Source organism: Drosophila nasuta, chromosome 3 (genome assembly GCF_023558535.2).
Source record: "Drosophila nasuta strain 15112-1781.00 chromosome 3, ASM2355853v1, whole genome shotgun sequence".
NCBI classification, from domain to species: domain Eukaryota; kingdom Metazoa; phylum Arthropoda; class Insecta; order Diptera; family Drosophilidae; genus Drosophila; species Drosophila nasuta.
This window is the reverse complement of record NC_083457.1, coordinates 18396997-18415980: the sequence shown is the minus strand read 5'-3', so window position 1 is coordinate 18415980 and position 18984 is coordinate 18396997. Positions and strand designations below refer to the sequence as shown.

At 41.5% G+C, this 18984-nt stretch overlaps 1 protein-coding gene across 2 annotated transcripts in view; it reads left to right on the top strand.

Moving 5' to 3' along the window:
* LOC132788863 (epidermal growth factor receptor) overlaps nt 1–18984 on the top strand; it is a 41855-nt gene that overhangs the window by 21761 nt on the left and 1110 nt on the right. Inside the window, exons 1-5 of one of the 2 annotated variants that reach the window (XM_060796514.1) lie at nt 3023–4437; nt 14552–14774; nt 14857–16037; nt 16108–16240; nt 16701–18930. In XM_060796514.1, coding sequence (XP_060652497.1) covers nt 4191–4437; nt 14552–14774; nt 14857–16037; nt 16108–16240; nt 16701–18930 — 4014 coding nt within the window. In that variant the 5' untranslated portion in view covers nt 3023–4190. Of the gene's footprint in view, nt 1–3022; nt 4438–14551; nt 14775–14856; nt 16038–16107; nt 16241–16700; nt 18931–18984 lie in introns of those variants that run through there. The other variant, XM_060796515.1, reaches the window with a different exon arrangement.

The following is an 18984-nucleotide window of genomic DNA, read 5'->3' as shown; positions in this document are numbered from 1 at the left end:
GAGCAAATTGCTTTTCACTTATTAGAAAGATTATTAGAGAAATTTTTTAATTGGCTTATTTTTTAATATGCTAAATATGCATATTACAAATGTTTTCCAATTTGCTTTAGCTGCATAACTAAGTCTAGACCTTTCAAAAAGAACGTTTGTTTTATCAACTACAAAAATATTGTTCATATGTGCATTCCATTTGTATTGAACAACTGTTTTTTTTTTAGAAAGAATTTCGATACTTGACTCCAGTTTTGTGTGTGATTATAAACGTATAATTAAAACAGGTTTCTATTTTAAGAATGTGAATTTAATTAATATTTTTGAGAGTTTTTCATCAGCTGCACTACGTATACTTGATCTCAAGCAGTTCCTTGCGATTTACAGGGTATAATGCAGCGCTGTCTGGCGGTGACAGCGGCAAAAAATTCACAAAAATAAAAAAGAAACTTATGCGAACTGGCAGTAAAATGTGAATTTGAGTGGAAGCCTCAAACGCAGACGTCGCGCTGTCGAACTCGAACTCGAAGTCGATGTCGATGTCGATGGCGATGTCGTTTTGCTGAAGTTGAAACCTCAACCTCAAGTCAGAGCCGCGTCAGCGTCTTCAAATGAAGCGTGATATTTGCATGTTTTGGGGTTAAAGGCAACGGCGTGATTGCAAACAGGCAATCAGAGAGTGTCTACAAATAATACGCTAGCAAAGTTGTGATGGCTCAAAATGTGCTGCATCATGATTGAAAGCCCTGGCAATTAGCTTTAATTCTAAGCCGATTTTGTAGCCTGTCTCTGTCTTCGTCTACAGTTAAGCACGAAACGTGTGACAGCTGATGCTGATGAAGCAATTTGTTGATCGATCTATCTATATGTATCGCTGCCAACTAGCAAAAGGGCTGCCTGGCAATCCAATTATACGGCTTAGTGCTTGAGGTCGAAGCACGTGCTAACTTTAGCTTGTAACTTGGCAAGTTGTAATATATGAATTTGGCTAAAATTTAGAAGAGTGGCGCCAAACTGTACGCTGTCGGAGTTGACCATGAGCAACTGTGTTTAGGCCCATGCTGTTAGCCCTATTCAGCTGTCAAAAAGTGCAAAACGCCTCACACGTATTTTTGTGTTGGCCACTTTTTTTTTTTGTGTTGTGTGTGTTGTTTGTTACATTTCGTTACGGACACTTGAGAGAAACGGCGCTCAAAAGCAGAGACTTAGGATCAGCTAAGCGAAGAAACACTTGACCGCCTCTCTGAGCTGGGACAAACCAAGCTGAGCTCGATCTTTTGTTACTATTAATCCCAGCAGATTTGTTTTTTGTATTTTTGCGCCGCAGTCAGGCGCAAAGTCATCTTCGATTTCGATGATGATGATGAGCAACAGCAGGAGTCTAAAATCCCAGCGATTTGGAAAAGTGATAACCTAAATAAAAAATGCTTATCATATATTTTAGGATTCCTAGCATAAACTACTTCCTTAAATAGCTTATAAATAAAAATTAAATTCAGTTCTTATGGACATCAACATAGTTTTAACAATGTTTGTCTAAAGAAACGAATGACTTATAAATCAGGAATGAATACAATTTTTAGAATTTATAAAAATGTCTAAAATTTCTTTGTTTAATTAGAAATACAAAGGACTTATAAATCGGGAAAACATACTACATATTTTCAACAGTGATAAAAATATTGTTAAAGTTAAACATTTTTATATTCAATTAGGAATATGAATATGAAATGAAATGAAGTTTAGATGCTCCACAAATTAAGGAAATTCTTTATTTGCAGCGACTGATAGTAAAACTAATTATGAATTTTTACTGATGGTATATTTAAAATACCAAGGATTCAATTAAGTTTACTGTTATATACATTTAAGAGTTTTGGAGAAAGTTTTCGTGAAAAGCAATGCAGAAAACTTTTCAACATTAAAAAAAAATTTTGTTAAACCGAAATTTCTGTATTCAATTATGAATATGAAATATTAGTTTTGTTAAACAATTAAGGAAATTCTTTGCATTATAGTATTGAAGTACACTGAAATCAATCATACTAAATATTAGTCAGGAAAAGTCCTGATGGTATATTTAAAATACGAAGGGTTCGAGTAAGCTTAAGATTTTGAAGGCAGTTTTATTGAAAAGCGATGCAGAAAACTTTTCACCATTGATACAAATTTTGTTAAGGCCAACATTTTTGTATTCATTTTTGAATATGAAGTATTAGTTTTGTTAAATAGATACTTCATACAAAATGAAGACTAACAATCATACTAATTCTTAATTTTTCATGCTGGTATATTTAAAATACCAATAATTCAAGTCAGTTTATTCCTCTATACATTTTGGAGTTATAGTGAGAGTTTTCTTAAAAACCAATGCAGCAAATTTTTGCAGTTAGCTTGTCTGCAAACTCTAGTTAACTAGTCTAACTTAATCCTTACCTTCTCCGCTTAGATTACAGGGTATGCAGTTGCAATTGCAGCACAGTGCAGTAACTCAATTCTCATAGTTTCATGTTACGCAGACTTTTCAAAAGTGCCTTACGTAGCATTTTGGTTTTACCTGTGCCAGCAATACTCCTCTACAGCTCTACAGCTCTATAGCTCTACATATGCCTCCTGCCAGTCTAACTGTCTGACTCTCTTTTGAATATACGAATCTGTGTGTGTGTGTGTGGTTGTATATGTGTAATGCCTGTTGCTGCTGCTGTTTTGTGGATCTATTGTGCAGCTGCACAAGCAACAAGCAACAGGCAGCATTTTCTTTGCTTTGCTTTAGTTGTATTCATTTGTTGTTGTCGTTGTTGTTTTCGGCCTGATCTTCGCTTTGAGATCTTCGGCTCGCTCGCTCACCTTTTACCACGTCGTTTACCTGTATTCTTTTGACTACGCTCGCTCTTTACCTACATACCTCGCTCTACGTGTGTGCGTCTGTGTGTGTGTGAGTGAGAGAAAGAGAGCGAGCCGAGCTCGGTGTGCTGAGAGCATTGCGCGATGTTTGTTTCGGCTTCAGTTTCGAATTCAACGTGACGCTGCGCAGACGCGAATTGGCTAAACGAATTTGTTGTCGCTGTCGTCGTCGCCGTCATCGTCGTCGCCGTCGAACTTAAGTTTGAGATCGTATCGCCTCCCACTTGGCTTGTCTTCGCGTATCGTTCGTTCGTTCGTTCTTTCGCTTGAGTTTGCTGCTAATTTAGTGCTAATCGAATGTAATACCCAAATGCCCATATAATACGATCTAACCAGAAAAGAGTCCAGTCTCTGCGCCTTGGTGTTTAGCAAGTGTCTGACGTGTTGTGCGAAGTAGAAATACGAGAAAATACAAATATAATAATCATATTTTGTGATTTCATTGCTAATTGGAGAGACAGGGACCAAGTGCGTGTGTGCTTCGTGTCTCACAACATGGCCAAGTGTTTGTGCAACATAACAACAACACCAACAACAACAACAATTAGTGTGGCGACAACAACAACGAGAGGCTCAAACATTGCAGTTGGATATTAAAAGCTGCGCCTGCGCGCGCGCCCTAACCTCAAAAAAATAAGGCAACAAGAAGAAAACAACAAAAAATAAAAGCTGTGTGCGAGTCGAACTCGTAAAGAGGAAAGAAACAACAAAAACCCACACACACACATATACACGCGTATACATTTGTGTGTATGAAAAGAGAACTGAAAAGCCAAAGCAACAAACAGCAGCAACAACAACAGCAACAACAAAAAAGCCTTCGTAATGTGAAACTGGTTCCTATCCACACAAATATACACAAATACATACGCCAATTGCAGCGACAACCACAACAATAACAACAACAGCAACAAAAGCAAAACGCAGTGAAAGAGCTCAACAAAAAAAGTTGTATTTTTGGCACGCAAAACGAAGCAGAAATTTTGGAGTGTGTTGTGTTTTTTTTTTGTTATATATTTAACGTTTATTTCGAGCTGACAACGCGAAAAACAACACGCACGGCCAGCAAAAAAGTGTAAAACGAATTGCAGCTACAATTTAATAAAGTTTATAAAAATACAAAAGACACACACACACACACACACACACACACACACATGACGTCACTGGCCTTAGCTGGTCGCTCTTGATCGCAACTCGAGCTTCAGCTGCCATCCACACTCACACACACTCTCACAATTGCAACTAAGCAAACTTGCCAAAACACACACACACACACACGGAGAAAAAGGAAGATGCGTATTTTCAAATTGTTTAGGCGCGGCATTTGCCTGCCTCTTCTCTTGCTCCTTCTCATCCACTGCATCTGCGTTTGGCCCGCGTCGGCGGCCCGAGATCGCAACTCCCGCGATTACAACTCCCGCAATCGCAATGTGGGCCGGCAACGCAACCGCAATCGACCCAACAACAACCACGAGCGGCCAAACAGCGCTTCAATTATCGCCAGTAGCGTCGATAAGGACTCATTTCCCAAGGGCAAAAGTAAGTGTTAAAAAAAGCGAGACAAGGAACAAAAGCTTCACAGATTGTTTCCTGGGATATTATTAATTCAAGATGGAACAAGAAATAACACAATATACAACACTTTATTAAGTTAAGATGGCAAAATAAGTAAATCAACATATAATAAAAACACTTTTAAATGAAATGCTGAAAGATGATTATCGATTTGCATTTTAGATACTGGTTTTGCTAACTATAATATATAATAAATAAACTTTGGGACTTTATTAAGTAAAGGTGGAACAAGAAGTAAATCAATATATAAAAAATACTTTACTAAATAAAATTCTGAAAGACGATTGCTTGCTTGATTATCGATTGTTATTTTAGCGACTGGTTTTGCTAACTATGATATAATATAAATCTATAGAACGGAACAAGAATTAAAGCTATATAAAATAAATGCCCTTTTAAATTGCATACTGAAAAATAATAGCTTGCTTGCTTGATTATCGATTGTCATTTTAGAGACTGTTTATATAATAAAGAAACTTTGGGACTTTATTAAATAAGGTGCATAAATAACTAAATCAATATATAAATACACTTTGGGACTTTATTAAGTAAAGGTGGTACAAGAAGTAAAGCAATATATTTTAAATGTACTTTTAAATTAAATACTGAAAGACGATTGCTTGATTGCTTGATTTGATTGTCATTTTAGTGACCTTTTTTGCCAATTATAGTTGTTTTTTCTGCTTAAAACAACTACGCTAACACCTCAATATATGATCATACAAATTAAAGGAATTTATTATAATGACAATCATTGCCTATTTTACCTTTTAAAATGTAAAGGAATATATGAACTTTTGAATTGATTGTATTAGTAGAAATGTATTTGTGGAGTGCTTGAAAGATTGTTTAGACAGCGATTTTGGAGTTTTTTCTTGCTAATTGTATTTGTTTTTTTTTTTCTATGATTAGTTAAAGTTAAAGGAAATTTCTGGGAAAAGTTATATCATCAATGTATTTATTTTGTACATTTTATACAGAACCATGTCCGTTTCTAACCTTCAGAAATGGTTTTTAATACGTACAATTTAATAATGGAATATATGAACTTGTGTTGAAGTATATTGGTAAAAGTTTATATAGTACTTGAAGACTGTGATATTGAAGATTGTTTTTGCTAACTCTTATGCTTTTTTCTGGTCAAACTTAATTACCCTTGATAATTTCATAAGGGAAAAAGGGAAATTATATCATTCAAAGAGTCCATTCTAGATTTTTGAAATGGTTTTAATAAAAAAGTACATTTAAAAGATTCTCAGTTATTTATTTAATAACACCTATTCTTATTAAGCAGTCAACTTATGTCAAAGAATATTAAAATAACTTTCAATTAATATAAATGAAGTCATCACTCAATAGTAATTTATAGCTGCTCATAATTGGCATTCTGACAATTCCAAACATTATTTATTAGTATATAATAATTGAATATTAATTCATTTGAAATGCTTTCGCTCAACTTTTTTTTATATTGTTGTCAATTGTTTATGGAAACTTGTGCATGCCACAAACGACCTTTTAAACTATCTACACCTGCCAACCTATACACGACTCCATTAGCTTGGCTCTCACATCAGTCATGTTTACTATAAACATGGAGCATCCATCATGATGTTGGCTGTGCTGTGTTTATGTAGATTTGCGTGCCCATATATCATAATCATTCCAAGACATTTGCCCCGAATAATGTGTAAGTGCAACTGCTGTCCAAAAAGTATAAAAAATATATACCCCGAAATATAATCGTATTTACAGCTGAGTAGTTGTGTTGCCTCGGTATCTTTTAGCTGTTGTTGTAGCTGTATCTGTATCTGTATTTGATATGCAGCCGCTTATCTTATCGTACGTGCTGCAGTGCTGCGTGTTTGATTTTGGTTTTGGTTCCACTTTGGGTCTCGTTTTGGGCTGCATTGTTGGCATTATTGCTCGTGCCCCTCCCCCTCCCTCTCACTCTCTTTTTACCTGCCCATTTGGTCGGTGCCTCGGGTGCGTTGGGTGCCTTGGGCCTCAACCTCTTGACTTGGGCGCTCGCCCTCCCTCCTTCCTCCCCCCTATAAAAAAGCGTTAACTTATTATTGTTTTTCACTCGCATTATTATTATCAAACCACATTCGACAAACAACTCGCGCAAGAATTTCCACTGTTTGTGCGCATTTCGTAATATCAATTCAAACCAAAAGGTAGCCACAGATTGTAGTTTACTTCAGTGTTGTTGTTGTTGTGTTGGCGCTGTAATCGTTATTCTTGTTGTTGTTGTTGCACTTTCAGGCAAATTTTCCATTTCTCTTTGTCAGCAACTGCAATGGCAATTATAACAACAACGACAACAACAACGACAGCAAAGCGACACAATTTCCAGCTAAAATGGCGACTTAATTTGTTGACATCGCAAGTATCGCGAATATCGCATTTGCTTTTTGCTCAGCTCGAAAAAATTAATGAGAAACCATAAAGCTAACAGCCGAGGGCAGTTCAATAGATCCACCTCTCTTGGCAAAATGCATATTTCTCAATAATTCTGGTATTTGATGTGGCTTGAAAGTTTAAACAATAGATTATCTTATCGCTAATTAACATACATAATCTGAGCTTTGTTTTTGTGCTTAGATAGATCGACAGACAACAACTCTATCCATCTTCAGTCACTTATGTATGTTCATAATCATTTCTGCTTAAGATGACATCATTTAATTTCTCACTTTAACTTTAAACACGCGAAACCGAGTCTGTAATTGGTGCCATGAGCAAGGTTTACTCTACAAACAGCCCGTTAGCCAGAAAATTAATAATACAAAAAAAGAAGTATTACGCGTTAATAATAATATCGGTTTTTTTTTCTCTCGAAATTTGTGTTCACCTTATCTTCAAGCAAAATATTTGTTTGCACAATTCTTTGGGGTTCAAATATTTGTATTCGGCGCGCAAATAAGGTAACCACTTTTTGTATTTCTGTAGCTCCAGCGAACGTTGTCGATATTCAGTGATCTTGTAGCTGCAAATTAATAAATGTTGCCAGCCCCCATCCGCAATTGTGCAAATATTGGAATAGCAACACACAATTGTGCTATGCTAATGGATGTAGAATATGTGGAATATAGAAGCGAATTGTGGGGGGGCACTTTGGTAAATGATTGTAGTCTTATGGCCGGATACGGCTAGATAAGAAATCGTCCAATAATTTGCACACAACATTCATACATATAGGCTGATAAGAACCATTCAATACTGAACTGAAAACTATTATATGTTATCCCTTAGAAATTTTCCCTTTTTGCTTTCTGCATTGTTTGACTATATTTAATTGAATTCCGCTGTGCTGCAAAGTTGTTTAAGGTTTTTTTTTTATTATTTTATGACAAGTCGTGGTAGTAAATAAGCACAGCTGCAACAAAATATGCAAATAAATGCCAGGCGGTAAAGCCGCACACGTGCAATAACTATCTGGAAAATAAACAACACTGTTGACACGGACACAATTGCAACGATTGTGTTCAAGTGATTGAAATAACTGACATAATACTTGAAGGAGTCATAGAAGAAGAAGTTATCAGCGAAATTGTTTAAGTAAATCCCCAAACAGAAACGTTAAAGCGACAAAGCTAGAGTCGCAATTTTTGGTTTGATAAAAATTGTAGAAGATTTCTAAGAAATTGTGCAAAAAAGGAACAATCCGTTACATTTTGTACTCTATGGTATATGTTGAATACTAAGCTGATTAGCACTTATCGAAAATGGTATGTGGCGAATGTAAAAGTATATCAATATACCAAATATAGTTACATCTTAGTATTTTTCTTACGAAATTCCACGCTGACTTGCACTTTTATTTTTATTGACATTTTAAATGTAATAGTATATCGATATACCAAATATTGTCTTCGCTATACTTTAGTATTTTTCAGTATATCTTTCGAATAATACCACGCTGACTTTTATTTATCAAAAATTGGTATATGTTGAATGAATTAGTATATCGATATACCAAAAATAACATTCACTACGGTTTAGTATTTTTTGGTTTACCTTAAGAATAATACCACTTCGATTTGTATTTATATCAAATGGTATATGTTGAATTTAATATTATATGAATATACTAAATATAGTTGTTACATTTTAGTATTTTTTGGTATATCTTTCGAATAATACCACTGCGATTTGCATTTATATAAAATGATATATGTATGTTGAATTTGATAGTACATTAATATACCAAATATAGTTGCTACTTTTCAGTATTTTTCAGTATATCCTTCGAATAATACAACGCTGACTTGCATTTATAGAAAATGGGTTGGTGGTCGAGCACACTTGACTGTAGCTTTCTTAATTGTTTTACAAGTAATTTAATTTTCGTTGCAACGCGTTGCAAATTGAACGTTTTTTGTAGAAAGTGTACAATAGTCGGTGTCGTAAAATATGAAATATTTTATTTAACAACACGTTGTAAATATTTACATCTCTTTTTTTCCACCATTTGTTGCGCACATTTACGCTCTTTGTTGGCCTGGCCAAGACCAATACACAGATTTGTTGGCCTAGCTGAAAGAGGCCTCCTCAGCTTCTGCTGTCTGTGTGTGTGTGTGTCTGTAAGCGCTTGAAAAACCACATTCCATAGTGTGCCTAGCCAACAACAACAACAACAGCAAGAGCTAGAGCAACAGCAATATCAGCTAGAGGCAGCATCCACTGAGAGTTACCCTCACACTCATAAAATGGTGTAAGCTCTGGCTAATTACAGCGACAGGCACGCGCTGACTGCAACTGTGTGTGTGTGTGCCTGTATGTGTGCGTGTGTGTCGCCAGCTTAGTTTGCATAGCATTTCTATAATTCCTGATTAAGACATCATATAGGAAAGAGAGAAAAAAAAAACAACTGCAAAACGCCATTTGCCAGTTTTTTGAGCTGTTGAACTTTACTTCTGCTGCTGTTGTAAGTTTTAGCACAGCACAAGTATTCAACTATACGGATAGTGTTCGGTACACAGTCTTTATAAAATACTGGTTTTCTAAACCCACACACACACACACATACACAGAGAGAACACACAAATATATTAAACGCGCAGTTGCAAGCAATTGCTGCTTTGGCTGCTGCAACTGCGCAGCACAAACTCGCTCTAGCTCTCTAGTTCTCTCTCTCTCTCTAGTTCTCTCTCGCTCTATCGCTCTTTGAGCTACACTCTTTCGCTGGCTTGCTCTTCTATATTGTCTACAAACATATTTCTTTACCAACTTTTACGACTGCACTTTGTTTTTTGCCTCACTTCTAAGTTTGCTTAACTCAATTTGCTGTTGCTGGCTTTTGTCACACTGTGCACAGTGTCCAAACAAAGCTTTGAGTGTGGTCCAGCCTAAAACGCTCTTCACACATAGTCTCCGTCTCCGTCTCAGTGCTTTTGTTGTGTGTCTTCTCCGTGTGGGCGTCTGGATTCGATTTCGAAACTTGCAGCAGTCGCAACAACAGCTTCCGCAGCTTCGCTTTTGCAGCCCACGTATTATGGTTGTTGTTGTTGTTGTTGTTGCTGGCTGTTCGTTTAGTTCTATGCCTAAAAATAGCTGAAATGTTGAGCTGCTGAAAATGCTTATAGCTTATAGCCAGGCACCAAAAATGGCGCCAGGGCGTGCTCATTAAACCAGCTGAGGCTTGAAGCTTCTCATTCTCTCTCTCTCTGTCTCTCTCACTTGAGTTGGACTTTGCACAAAAGTTGCAATCACAGGCTTATCTAATGGCAACATTGTTTAGTTTAGCTGCCTCTTCTTCTCTTGTTGTAGTTGTCGTGAGGCACGACCTGCGCCCAATTGTTGTACACAAACTAAATGAACGCGCATCGAACACGAAATGGGCAAACGTTGAACACAAAAACACCTCAAGTCAGGGCCAGCTCTGTTTTTTTTTGTATGTGGCTGCTGCAAGTTGTCTCGAGTTATTGCTGCTGTGGCTTAAGGTCTTTTAGTTTCGGTGCTTTGTTGGCTGATCTTCGCTTGGCCAAATGCCGTTCTCTGCCCCACCCCCCCGCGCTGCCACACAGAGCAAATTTGTTATGCGAAGCTGAAGATGCGCTTGCAGCGTTTTCTGCGAAAGATTTGCAGCTCGGTTGCCTAAGCTCGTTGCGCTTATTTGCCTTTGTCTTCGTGACGCCACGACATAGAACAACGACAACAACAACAACAACAATAGCAACAGCGACTACAACAACACAGCTTATGAAAGAAAGTTGCCGCAGAATTCTTTTTTGTTTTGTTTTTTCTCCGTTTTTCTTTGCAAAATCCGCGCACGTAACGAAGCACAAGACAGTTGTTGGTCAAGCCAGGTTGGGATTTACACTGGATAGAGAAAAAGAGAGAAGGGGGGATTGCATGGAATGGTAACCGTAATGAGCTGCGTGTATTTAATGGCCAGTCGCAAATGAATTTATTAAGCGCTTTTACACAATTTCATTGTAAATTGAACGCGTGCCGCGACTGAATTGTCGCAAAACAGTTATGAATTATTTATGTGGCGTCGTCGTGTGGCAGTTGCTGCCCGCTTGCTGCAACACTGCTGGCAACAACAACAACAGCAACAACAACATGCCGCTAATCTATGACACCTAATCGCCGTAACTCGGCTTGAGAGCTGTTCGCTGTTACAATTGCCAGTTGCGAGTTGCATCTGCATATAGAGGAGTCTAGAGCTCGCTGATCTTGATATATAACTTATACACACATAAAGACATATATATTTGACGAACTTTCACCGCACTTTTTGTGTTTAGAGAGATACAGAGAGAGGGAGAGAGATCAATGTACTTGCCTGTTTTGTGGCGGTTCAAATTGTGGCAACAGCTTGCGGCAATAACGGCCGACGCCTTATAATTTTGATCGGAATCTGCCCACTTCGATTTGATTTGGAGAGACAGTGTCTGATGATGAGAGCGAGAGACAGAGATTGATGAAGAATGGTTAGAGTGGATGGTAGATTGTAGTTGGGGGAAAAGGCGCATGCTGAGCAAACATAGAATCTACACTTATGTATGTATGGAGGTAAAAAACAAAGCATGCTTAATGCCCTTTTAAATCTTTTGTTATTTTACAACAAAATCTATGCTTCGCATGTTGTTGTTGTCCAGCCGCAGGCAAAGGTACGAACAGCGATGGGCAGCAGAACTCGGCAATCCAGATGGTTCGGGCACCAGAGTTAAAAATCTTTTCCACGAAATGAAAAATACGCACACACACATAGACACACACACAAAAAGAACCAAAACAGACAGCCAGAGGGAAAAAGATGAAGATGAAGTGCGGAGAGCGAAGAACGCTAGAGGGACGGGGCACATAAACGTGAGCAAGCAGCAACAGCAACAACAACAACAATGCTGACAGCGTCAGAACCGGCTAAGCGAGTCTCAGCACTGAAACTGAGAACTCAACTGAGAACTGTGACTCGCGTCAGAGTAATCGTAATCGCAGTCGCAGTCGCAGTCATAGTTGTAGCCAAAGTCCAAGTCCAGCGACTGAGCTGGAGTCTGTGGCGAGTTTTTGGCTAGGCAAGTTCTAGGCAATGCAACATCGAATGCTGCAGCAGCATTCAAATCGATTATGCTGCAGAGACTTTGTCGTTTGCCTTGCCACACGGAAAAATGCGTCGTGCTTTCATCGTGCTCACTCTTTGGCCTTTTCACCAGCAAGCAGCCGCAAAAAGATCGAACCTGAGGCCCCCGTCGAACAACGGCAAGAAAAACAACACAACAATATTTAGAAAGTCAGCACAGAGCTTGGAATGCGGTTGGGTCTATTAATCAGCACGTCAGCGTCGTGTAGATTGGCTTGAGGGGTATTTAAGAGGGGAGGGGTGGGGAGCAAAGCAGACTGATGCTAGGGCTAAGCAGAGGGCGAAGTTGAAGCTGAAGATGAGTCGTGTCGTTGATGGCTGAACAAATACAATCGATAAACAAATACAAAGAGATGCTGAACTTGAGTTTCCAGCAGCGAGTCAAGTTCGTTGCCTAAGTCTTTTGTTTTAATGAGCACATTGCTGGAATTATGACTTTGATTTGTAGTGAGACAGCGACAGTGACAAAGAGAGCAACATAACGAGAGATAGAGAGAGAGACGTTCACTCATTAGCGTCGAGACACTTAGCCTAAGGATTACAAATTAGCCTTTTTGCCACAGCCACAGCCAACGACACACACTCACACAGAGAGAGACACTAATACACTCACTCACAGGCAATGCGGGCGTGTCCAGAGCCCGCAAGAAAAATCGCATAAGCAACATCGCAAAGCATTTCACAAGAATCGTCGTCGCAGCCTCCTCGGGGGCTGTCTCGTTGTCCTCCTTCTTCTCCTCTTCATCTTCCTCTTCTTCGTGGTCTTTTTCTCGATCGTGTCTTAAGTTTCAGTCAAGGAGCAACATGAAAAACGCTGCTGATAAATTGTACGCGATAAAGCCGCAGCCCATTGGCTTGAAAAGGGTTTAGTGCCGCGATGTTTGGCTTTAGCTTTTGCTGTGGCTTTGGTTGTGGCTCTGCATGACGTTCGTTCGGTATGAGAAATGAGAAAGAGCTGGCAACTGGCAACTGGCCAGCGGGCTGCGCTTCGTGCCAGCATCATCAGCGGCCACGACAAAATACATAAACACAAAAAAAGACAAAGCCAAAGAATTTGTACGAAAATTTTTGCGCTTCGATTGCCAGCAGCGGCTTTTGATCAATGCCCGACGCTGTCTTGGAGCAGGGGCCAAGCCAAGCCTCGCCTGGCCAGCGCCCAAGTTCCAATGTCAACTGCAGCCTCACCTTTTGCGATGCCCTAGCAATCGGGGTATGGCAATTTTGTCAAGCGAGAACATATTTGTGCTTATCAATTAGTTGGCTGCAAGGCGCAACTTTAATGTCTGGCAATGCAATATCGATTGAGTCGAGTCCATATATGGCATCGGCAAAAAGGGTATTGAGTCTGCGACTCTTTCAAATTGCTCTCGCTTCTCTCTCAGGCTTCTGTCTTTGGGGCTGCATTGCTACGCATAACTGCAGGCATTTAAGTTTGTATTTTTATTCTTTTTCTCACAAAGAATTTCGCATTTCTGGCGACAAACAAAATATTTGTATGCCATATTTCTTTCAATCTTTCTTCATAATTACGAGAATACACACGCATTTGTATTTCGTATTTCCACGAACTCGGAATCAATAAAAAATGCGCAATATTTATGGCCAACAATGTTTGTTTCTTGTCTGATTATATTTCTTAAGTATTTTTTTTCATCTTTTCCCTTTTTGTTTCTTCATTTCGATAATTAGCTGAGTAAGCGGGTGGGTGTTGTTGCCCCTCGCTGTCCGTGTGGGCTGCGGCAAGTGGGTGTCAATGTCTCCTCCTCTGTAACTCCAGCCCAAGCTTACAGCTTCCTCTCAGCTGACACATGGCACACTTTTGCGGCCCACACGCTTAGCCCAAGCTTGCATCAAGCCACGACCCACGTAGCCCTTTTCATAGAATGTTTAGACTTGGTAGTAGGCCATGCAAATCAATGGAAGATGTACTCATAGCTTGCGCTGGCAGCTAAAACAGGTCGCTGACTAATGATAACAGCGCGACTGGCTTTGGGCCTGACTCGCAGTCGATGTCTCTGTCGCTGTCGCAGTTGGCGTCGCAGTCAGCGACTGCGTGGGCTGCTAATTATTGAAAACGCCAACTGAACTGCGACTGGCAAAGGCGCCCACTTTGTTTTGTCTCTTTTTTTATTATTTTCGTTTGGTTTTATTTGAATTTTGTTGTTTTTGGTTTTTTCAGCTCTTTTTCATAGCTTCCGAGCATTAAATACAAAAGACTTAGGCAACGAACTTGCGCTCTCCCTTACTGCTTGCCCAGCTATTTCCGTTGATAATGCAAATGATTTTAATTTCTTGGCATTTGCATTCACCTGTAGCACATAATTCAACACCTACTTGCATTTAATTAGACAGTCATTGATTCGATTCGACAAAAATAAAAGCGGCCCACACAGCGTGTCAATTCCCAACTTTCGCCTCCTTTTATAATTTGTATTTGCTTATTGAATTGTATACTTATTGAATTATTTTTCTTGTCTTTTGCAGTTTGCATTGGCACCAAGAGTCGCCTGTCCGTGCCCTCGAATCGGGAACATCATTATCATAATCTGCGCGATCGATACACGAATTGCACCTATGTCGATGGCAACTTGGAGCTAACTTGGCTGCAGGATCCCAAACTGGATCTCAGCTTTTTGGCCAACATACGCGAGGTGACAGGCTACATTCTGATCAGTCATGTGGACGTCACCAAAGTGGTATTCCCAAAGTAAGTGACAGTTAAATAAGTCAATTCATTACCCTCGAATCATACTAAACAAAAACTTCTCTGACCCTTGTGTCTTTTGCAGACTTCAAATCATACGCGGCCGCACGCTGTTCAGCCTGACTGTCGAGGAGGAGAAGTATGCTCTGTTTGCCACCTACTCCAAGATGCACACACTTGAGATGCCCGAACTGCGCGACATTCTGCAGGGCTGGGTGGGATTCTTCAACAACTACAATCTCTGCCACACACGTTCGATTGTGTGGCGCGAAATCCTTTCGGGGGTCAACGATAACTACAACTATGTGTACAACTTCACGGCCGACGAACGCCATTGCCCCAAATGCGATCCATCGTGCCCGAGGGAGGCTTGCTGGGGCGAGGGAGCGCACAATTGCCAGAAGTTCAGCAAGATCAACTGTGCGCCGCAGTGTGCTCAGGGTCGTTGCTTTGGACCGGGACCACGCGACTGTTGCCATCTGTTTTGCGCTGGCGGCTGCACGGGACCCACGCAAAAGGATTGCATTTCGTGCAAGAATTTCTTTGACGATGGCGTCTGCAAGGAGGAATGCCCGCCCATGCGCAAATACAATCCCACCAACTATGTGAACGAAGCGAATCCCGAGGGCAAGTACGCTTATGGCGCCACCTGTGTGCGCGAGTGTCCCGGACATTTGCTGAAGGATAACGGCGCCTGTGTGCGCAGCTGTCCCTCCGACAAGATGGCCAAGGATAGCGAATGTGTGCCCTGCAACGGACCCTGCCCCAAGACCTGTCCTGGCGTCAAAGTCCTGCACTCGGGCAACATTGATTCGTTCAAGAATTGCACCGTAATCGAGGGCAACATTCGTGTGCTGGATCAATCGTTCTCCGGCTTTCAGGATGTCTATCTCAACTATACGATGGGTCCCCGCTACATACCCATGCATCCGGATCGTTTGGAGGTCTTCTCTACGGTCAAAGAAATCACCGGCTACCTGAATATTGAAGGGGTTCATCCACAGTTTAAGAATCTATCGTACTTTCGCAATCTGGAGGTGATCCATGGGCGTCAGCTTATGGAGAACTATTTCGCTGCTTTCTCGATTGTGAAATCATCGCTCTCCAGTCTGCAGATGCCTAATCTGAAGCGTATCAATTCGGGCAGCGTTGTAGTGCAACACAACGAGCATCTTTGCTACGTCAGCCGAATTCGTTGGTCCCTGGTGCAGAGAACCCCGGAACAGAAGCAATTCATTAATGAGAACATGAATGCATCCGCTTGCCGTAAGTAAACCTAGTTTGTAGCAAGCAAATGCAATGACTAATCCGCTATTCTCTCTCTATATTTTCTTAGGTAAATTGGGTGAGGTGTGCTCGGATCAATGCAATGGCGATGGATGCTGGGGCGCTGGACCGGATCAGTGTTTAAACTGCAAGAGCTTCAACTACAATGGCACCTGCATTGCCGACTGTCGCAATATCTCCAAGTAAGTGTTGTTTTGAGCCCTAAACCTCTCTCTTAACTATCCTTTCGACTCTATTCTTAGTGATATTAATGGTGGCTGAGATATAGCTTTGCAATACCTAAAAGAGCCGTATGCAAATTTGTGGGATTTAATTTTCCCAATTTTAAAAAAGTATTGAAATTGCAAAAACCCAACAGTTTGAAATGCAAGAGTCGTACACTTATATAATTGATCAAATTGTTACGTCTTTCGGCGACTAAAACTAATAAACTAGTTTAGCTGCAACTTCCTTAAAAAGCAAATGACAAAACCAAAAAAAAAATAAATTTAATAGGGATAAAGACACAACTCTTATAATCTCATCTTATAATCGTATCTTATCTTACTCTCGGCAATAAATCTTTTTAAAACAAATCTTCTTTCTTCTATCCTCTTTAACTCAACTGTACCTGAGACTAATAACAAACATTCTTTGCTGCAGCACGTACCAATTTGATGACAAGACCTGCCAGAAGTGCCACCCAGAGTGCCGCACCTGCTCGGGACCCGGTGACGATCACTGCGATGAGTGCGTCCATGTGCGCAATGAACAGCGTTGTGTGACCGTCTGCCCCGACGATAAATACTCCGACTTTGGCGTATGTCGCAAGTGCCACGAGACCTGCGAAGGATGCACAGGACCCAATAACACCATCGGACACTATGCGTGCAATACGTGCAATCTGGCCATCATCAATGCGGACGCCACGGTGGAGCGTTGTCTGCGCAAGGATGACAAATGTCCCGACGGATACTACTGGGAGTATGTGCATCCGCAGGAGCAGGGTTCGCTCAAACCACTCGCTGGCAAGGCCATTTGTCGCAAGTGCCATCCACGGTGTGAGCTCTGCACCAACTATGGATTCCACGTGCAGGTGTGCTCCAAATGTGCGGGCTACAAGCGACGCGAGCAGTGCGAGGAAGAGTGCCCATCGGATCACTATGCGGATGAGGAAAAACGCGAGTGCTTCGAGTGTCATCCGGAATGCAAGAGCTGCTCTGGACCTGGCGCCGAAGATTGCCTGGCCTGTCACAACTTCAAGTTGTTCGACGCAAGTGAAGTCCCCGATAACTCAACCCTCTTCAACTGCACCTCAAAGTGTCCGCCCGAATTTCCGCACGTCAACTACCAATCAAATATTATCGGACCTCATTGTGTATCCACTCCGCAAAAGGGACCCCGACAGGCGGCTGGCATCAATGTGAACATGATCATTATCATCTTGGGCGCTGTCTTTATACCGGTGACCTGTGTGCTCTGTGTCATCATCTACATCTGCCGGCAGAGGCAGCAGGAAAAGAAGGAAACGGATGATCTGGCTAAGGTATTCTTTGGCTGCGAAGACTCTGAACCATTGCGACCCTCGAATATTGGCGCCAATCTCAGCAAACTGCGCATTGTCAAGGATGCGGAACTGCGTAAGGGAGGCGTTCTCGGCATGGGCGCCTTTGGACGTGTGTACAAGGGTGTTTGGGTGCCCGAGGGTGAGAATGTCAAAATACCGGTGGCAATCAAAGAGCTGTTGAAGACATCGGGCGCCGAGTCGAGTCAGGAGTTCTTGAACGAAGCCTACGCCATGGCAACCGTGGAGCACGGCAATCTACTGAAGCTGCTGGCCGTGTGTATGTCCTCGCAAATGATGTTGATCACACAGCTGATGCCCCTGGGCTGCCTGCTCGACTATGTGCGCAACAATCGCGACAAGATCGGCTCCAAGGCGCTCCTCAATTGGTCCACACAAATCGCCAAGGGCATGTCCTACCTCGAGGAACGGCGACTGGTGCATCGCGATCTGGCTGCGCGCAATGTGCTCGTGCAGACGCCATCGCTGGTCAAGATTACGGACTTTGGTCTCGCCAAACTGCTCAGTCTGGACTCGAACGAGTATAAGGCAGCGGGTGGTAAGATGCCCATCAAGTGGTTGGCCCTCGAGTGCATAAGGCATCGCGTGTTCTCCAGCAAATCGGATGTGTGGGCCTTTGGTGTGACCATCTGGGAGCTGTTGACATTTGGCCAGCGACCTCACGAGAATATACTTGCCAAAGATATACCCGATCTCATTGAGATGGGCCTGAAACTGGAACAACCCGAAATCTGCTCGCTCGACATTTACTGCACACTGCTTTCCTGCTGGCAACTGGACGCGGACCTGAGGCCGCCATTCAAGCAGCTAACTAACGTATTTGCGGAGTTTGCTCGCGATCCGGGTCGCTATCTGGCCATACCCGGTGACAAGTTCACACGACTGCCTGCCTACACCAGTCAGGACGAAAAGGATCTCATACGCAAGCTGGCGCCGACATCAGATGGCTCCGAACCAATGGTCGAGGCGGATGATTACTTGCAGCCAAAGGTAACGCCTGGTCCCAGTCATCGCACAGATGGCACCGACGAGATACCCAAACTGAATCGTTACTGCAAGGATCCCAGCAATAAAAACTCGAATGGCAGCGGAGCTGGCGGTGATGATGAAACCGATTCGAATGCTCGTGAAGTGGGCGTTGGCAATCTGCGTTTGGATTTGCCGGTGGATGAGGATGACTATCTGATGCCCACATGCCAGAGCAATGCGAGTGGCGGCAGCACTGGCAGCAACAATAACAACAACAACAGCAACAATCCCAACAACAACATGGCCACAACAGCGACGGGTTACATTGATGTCATCGGGGTAAGTCTGCTTCAGAATGCATAATACTGAAATCGTTGTGAATCGAAACTTATT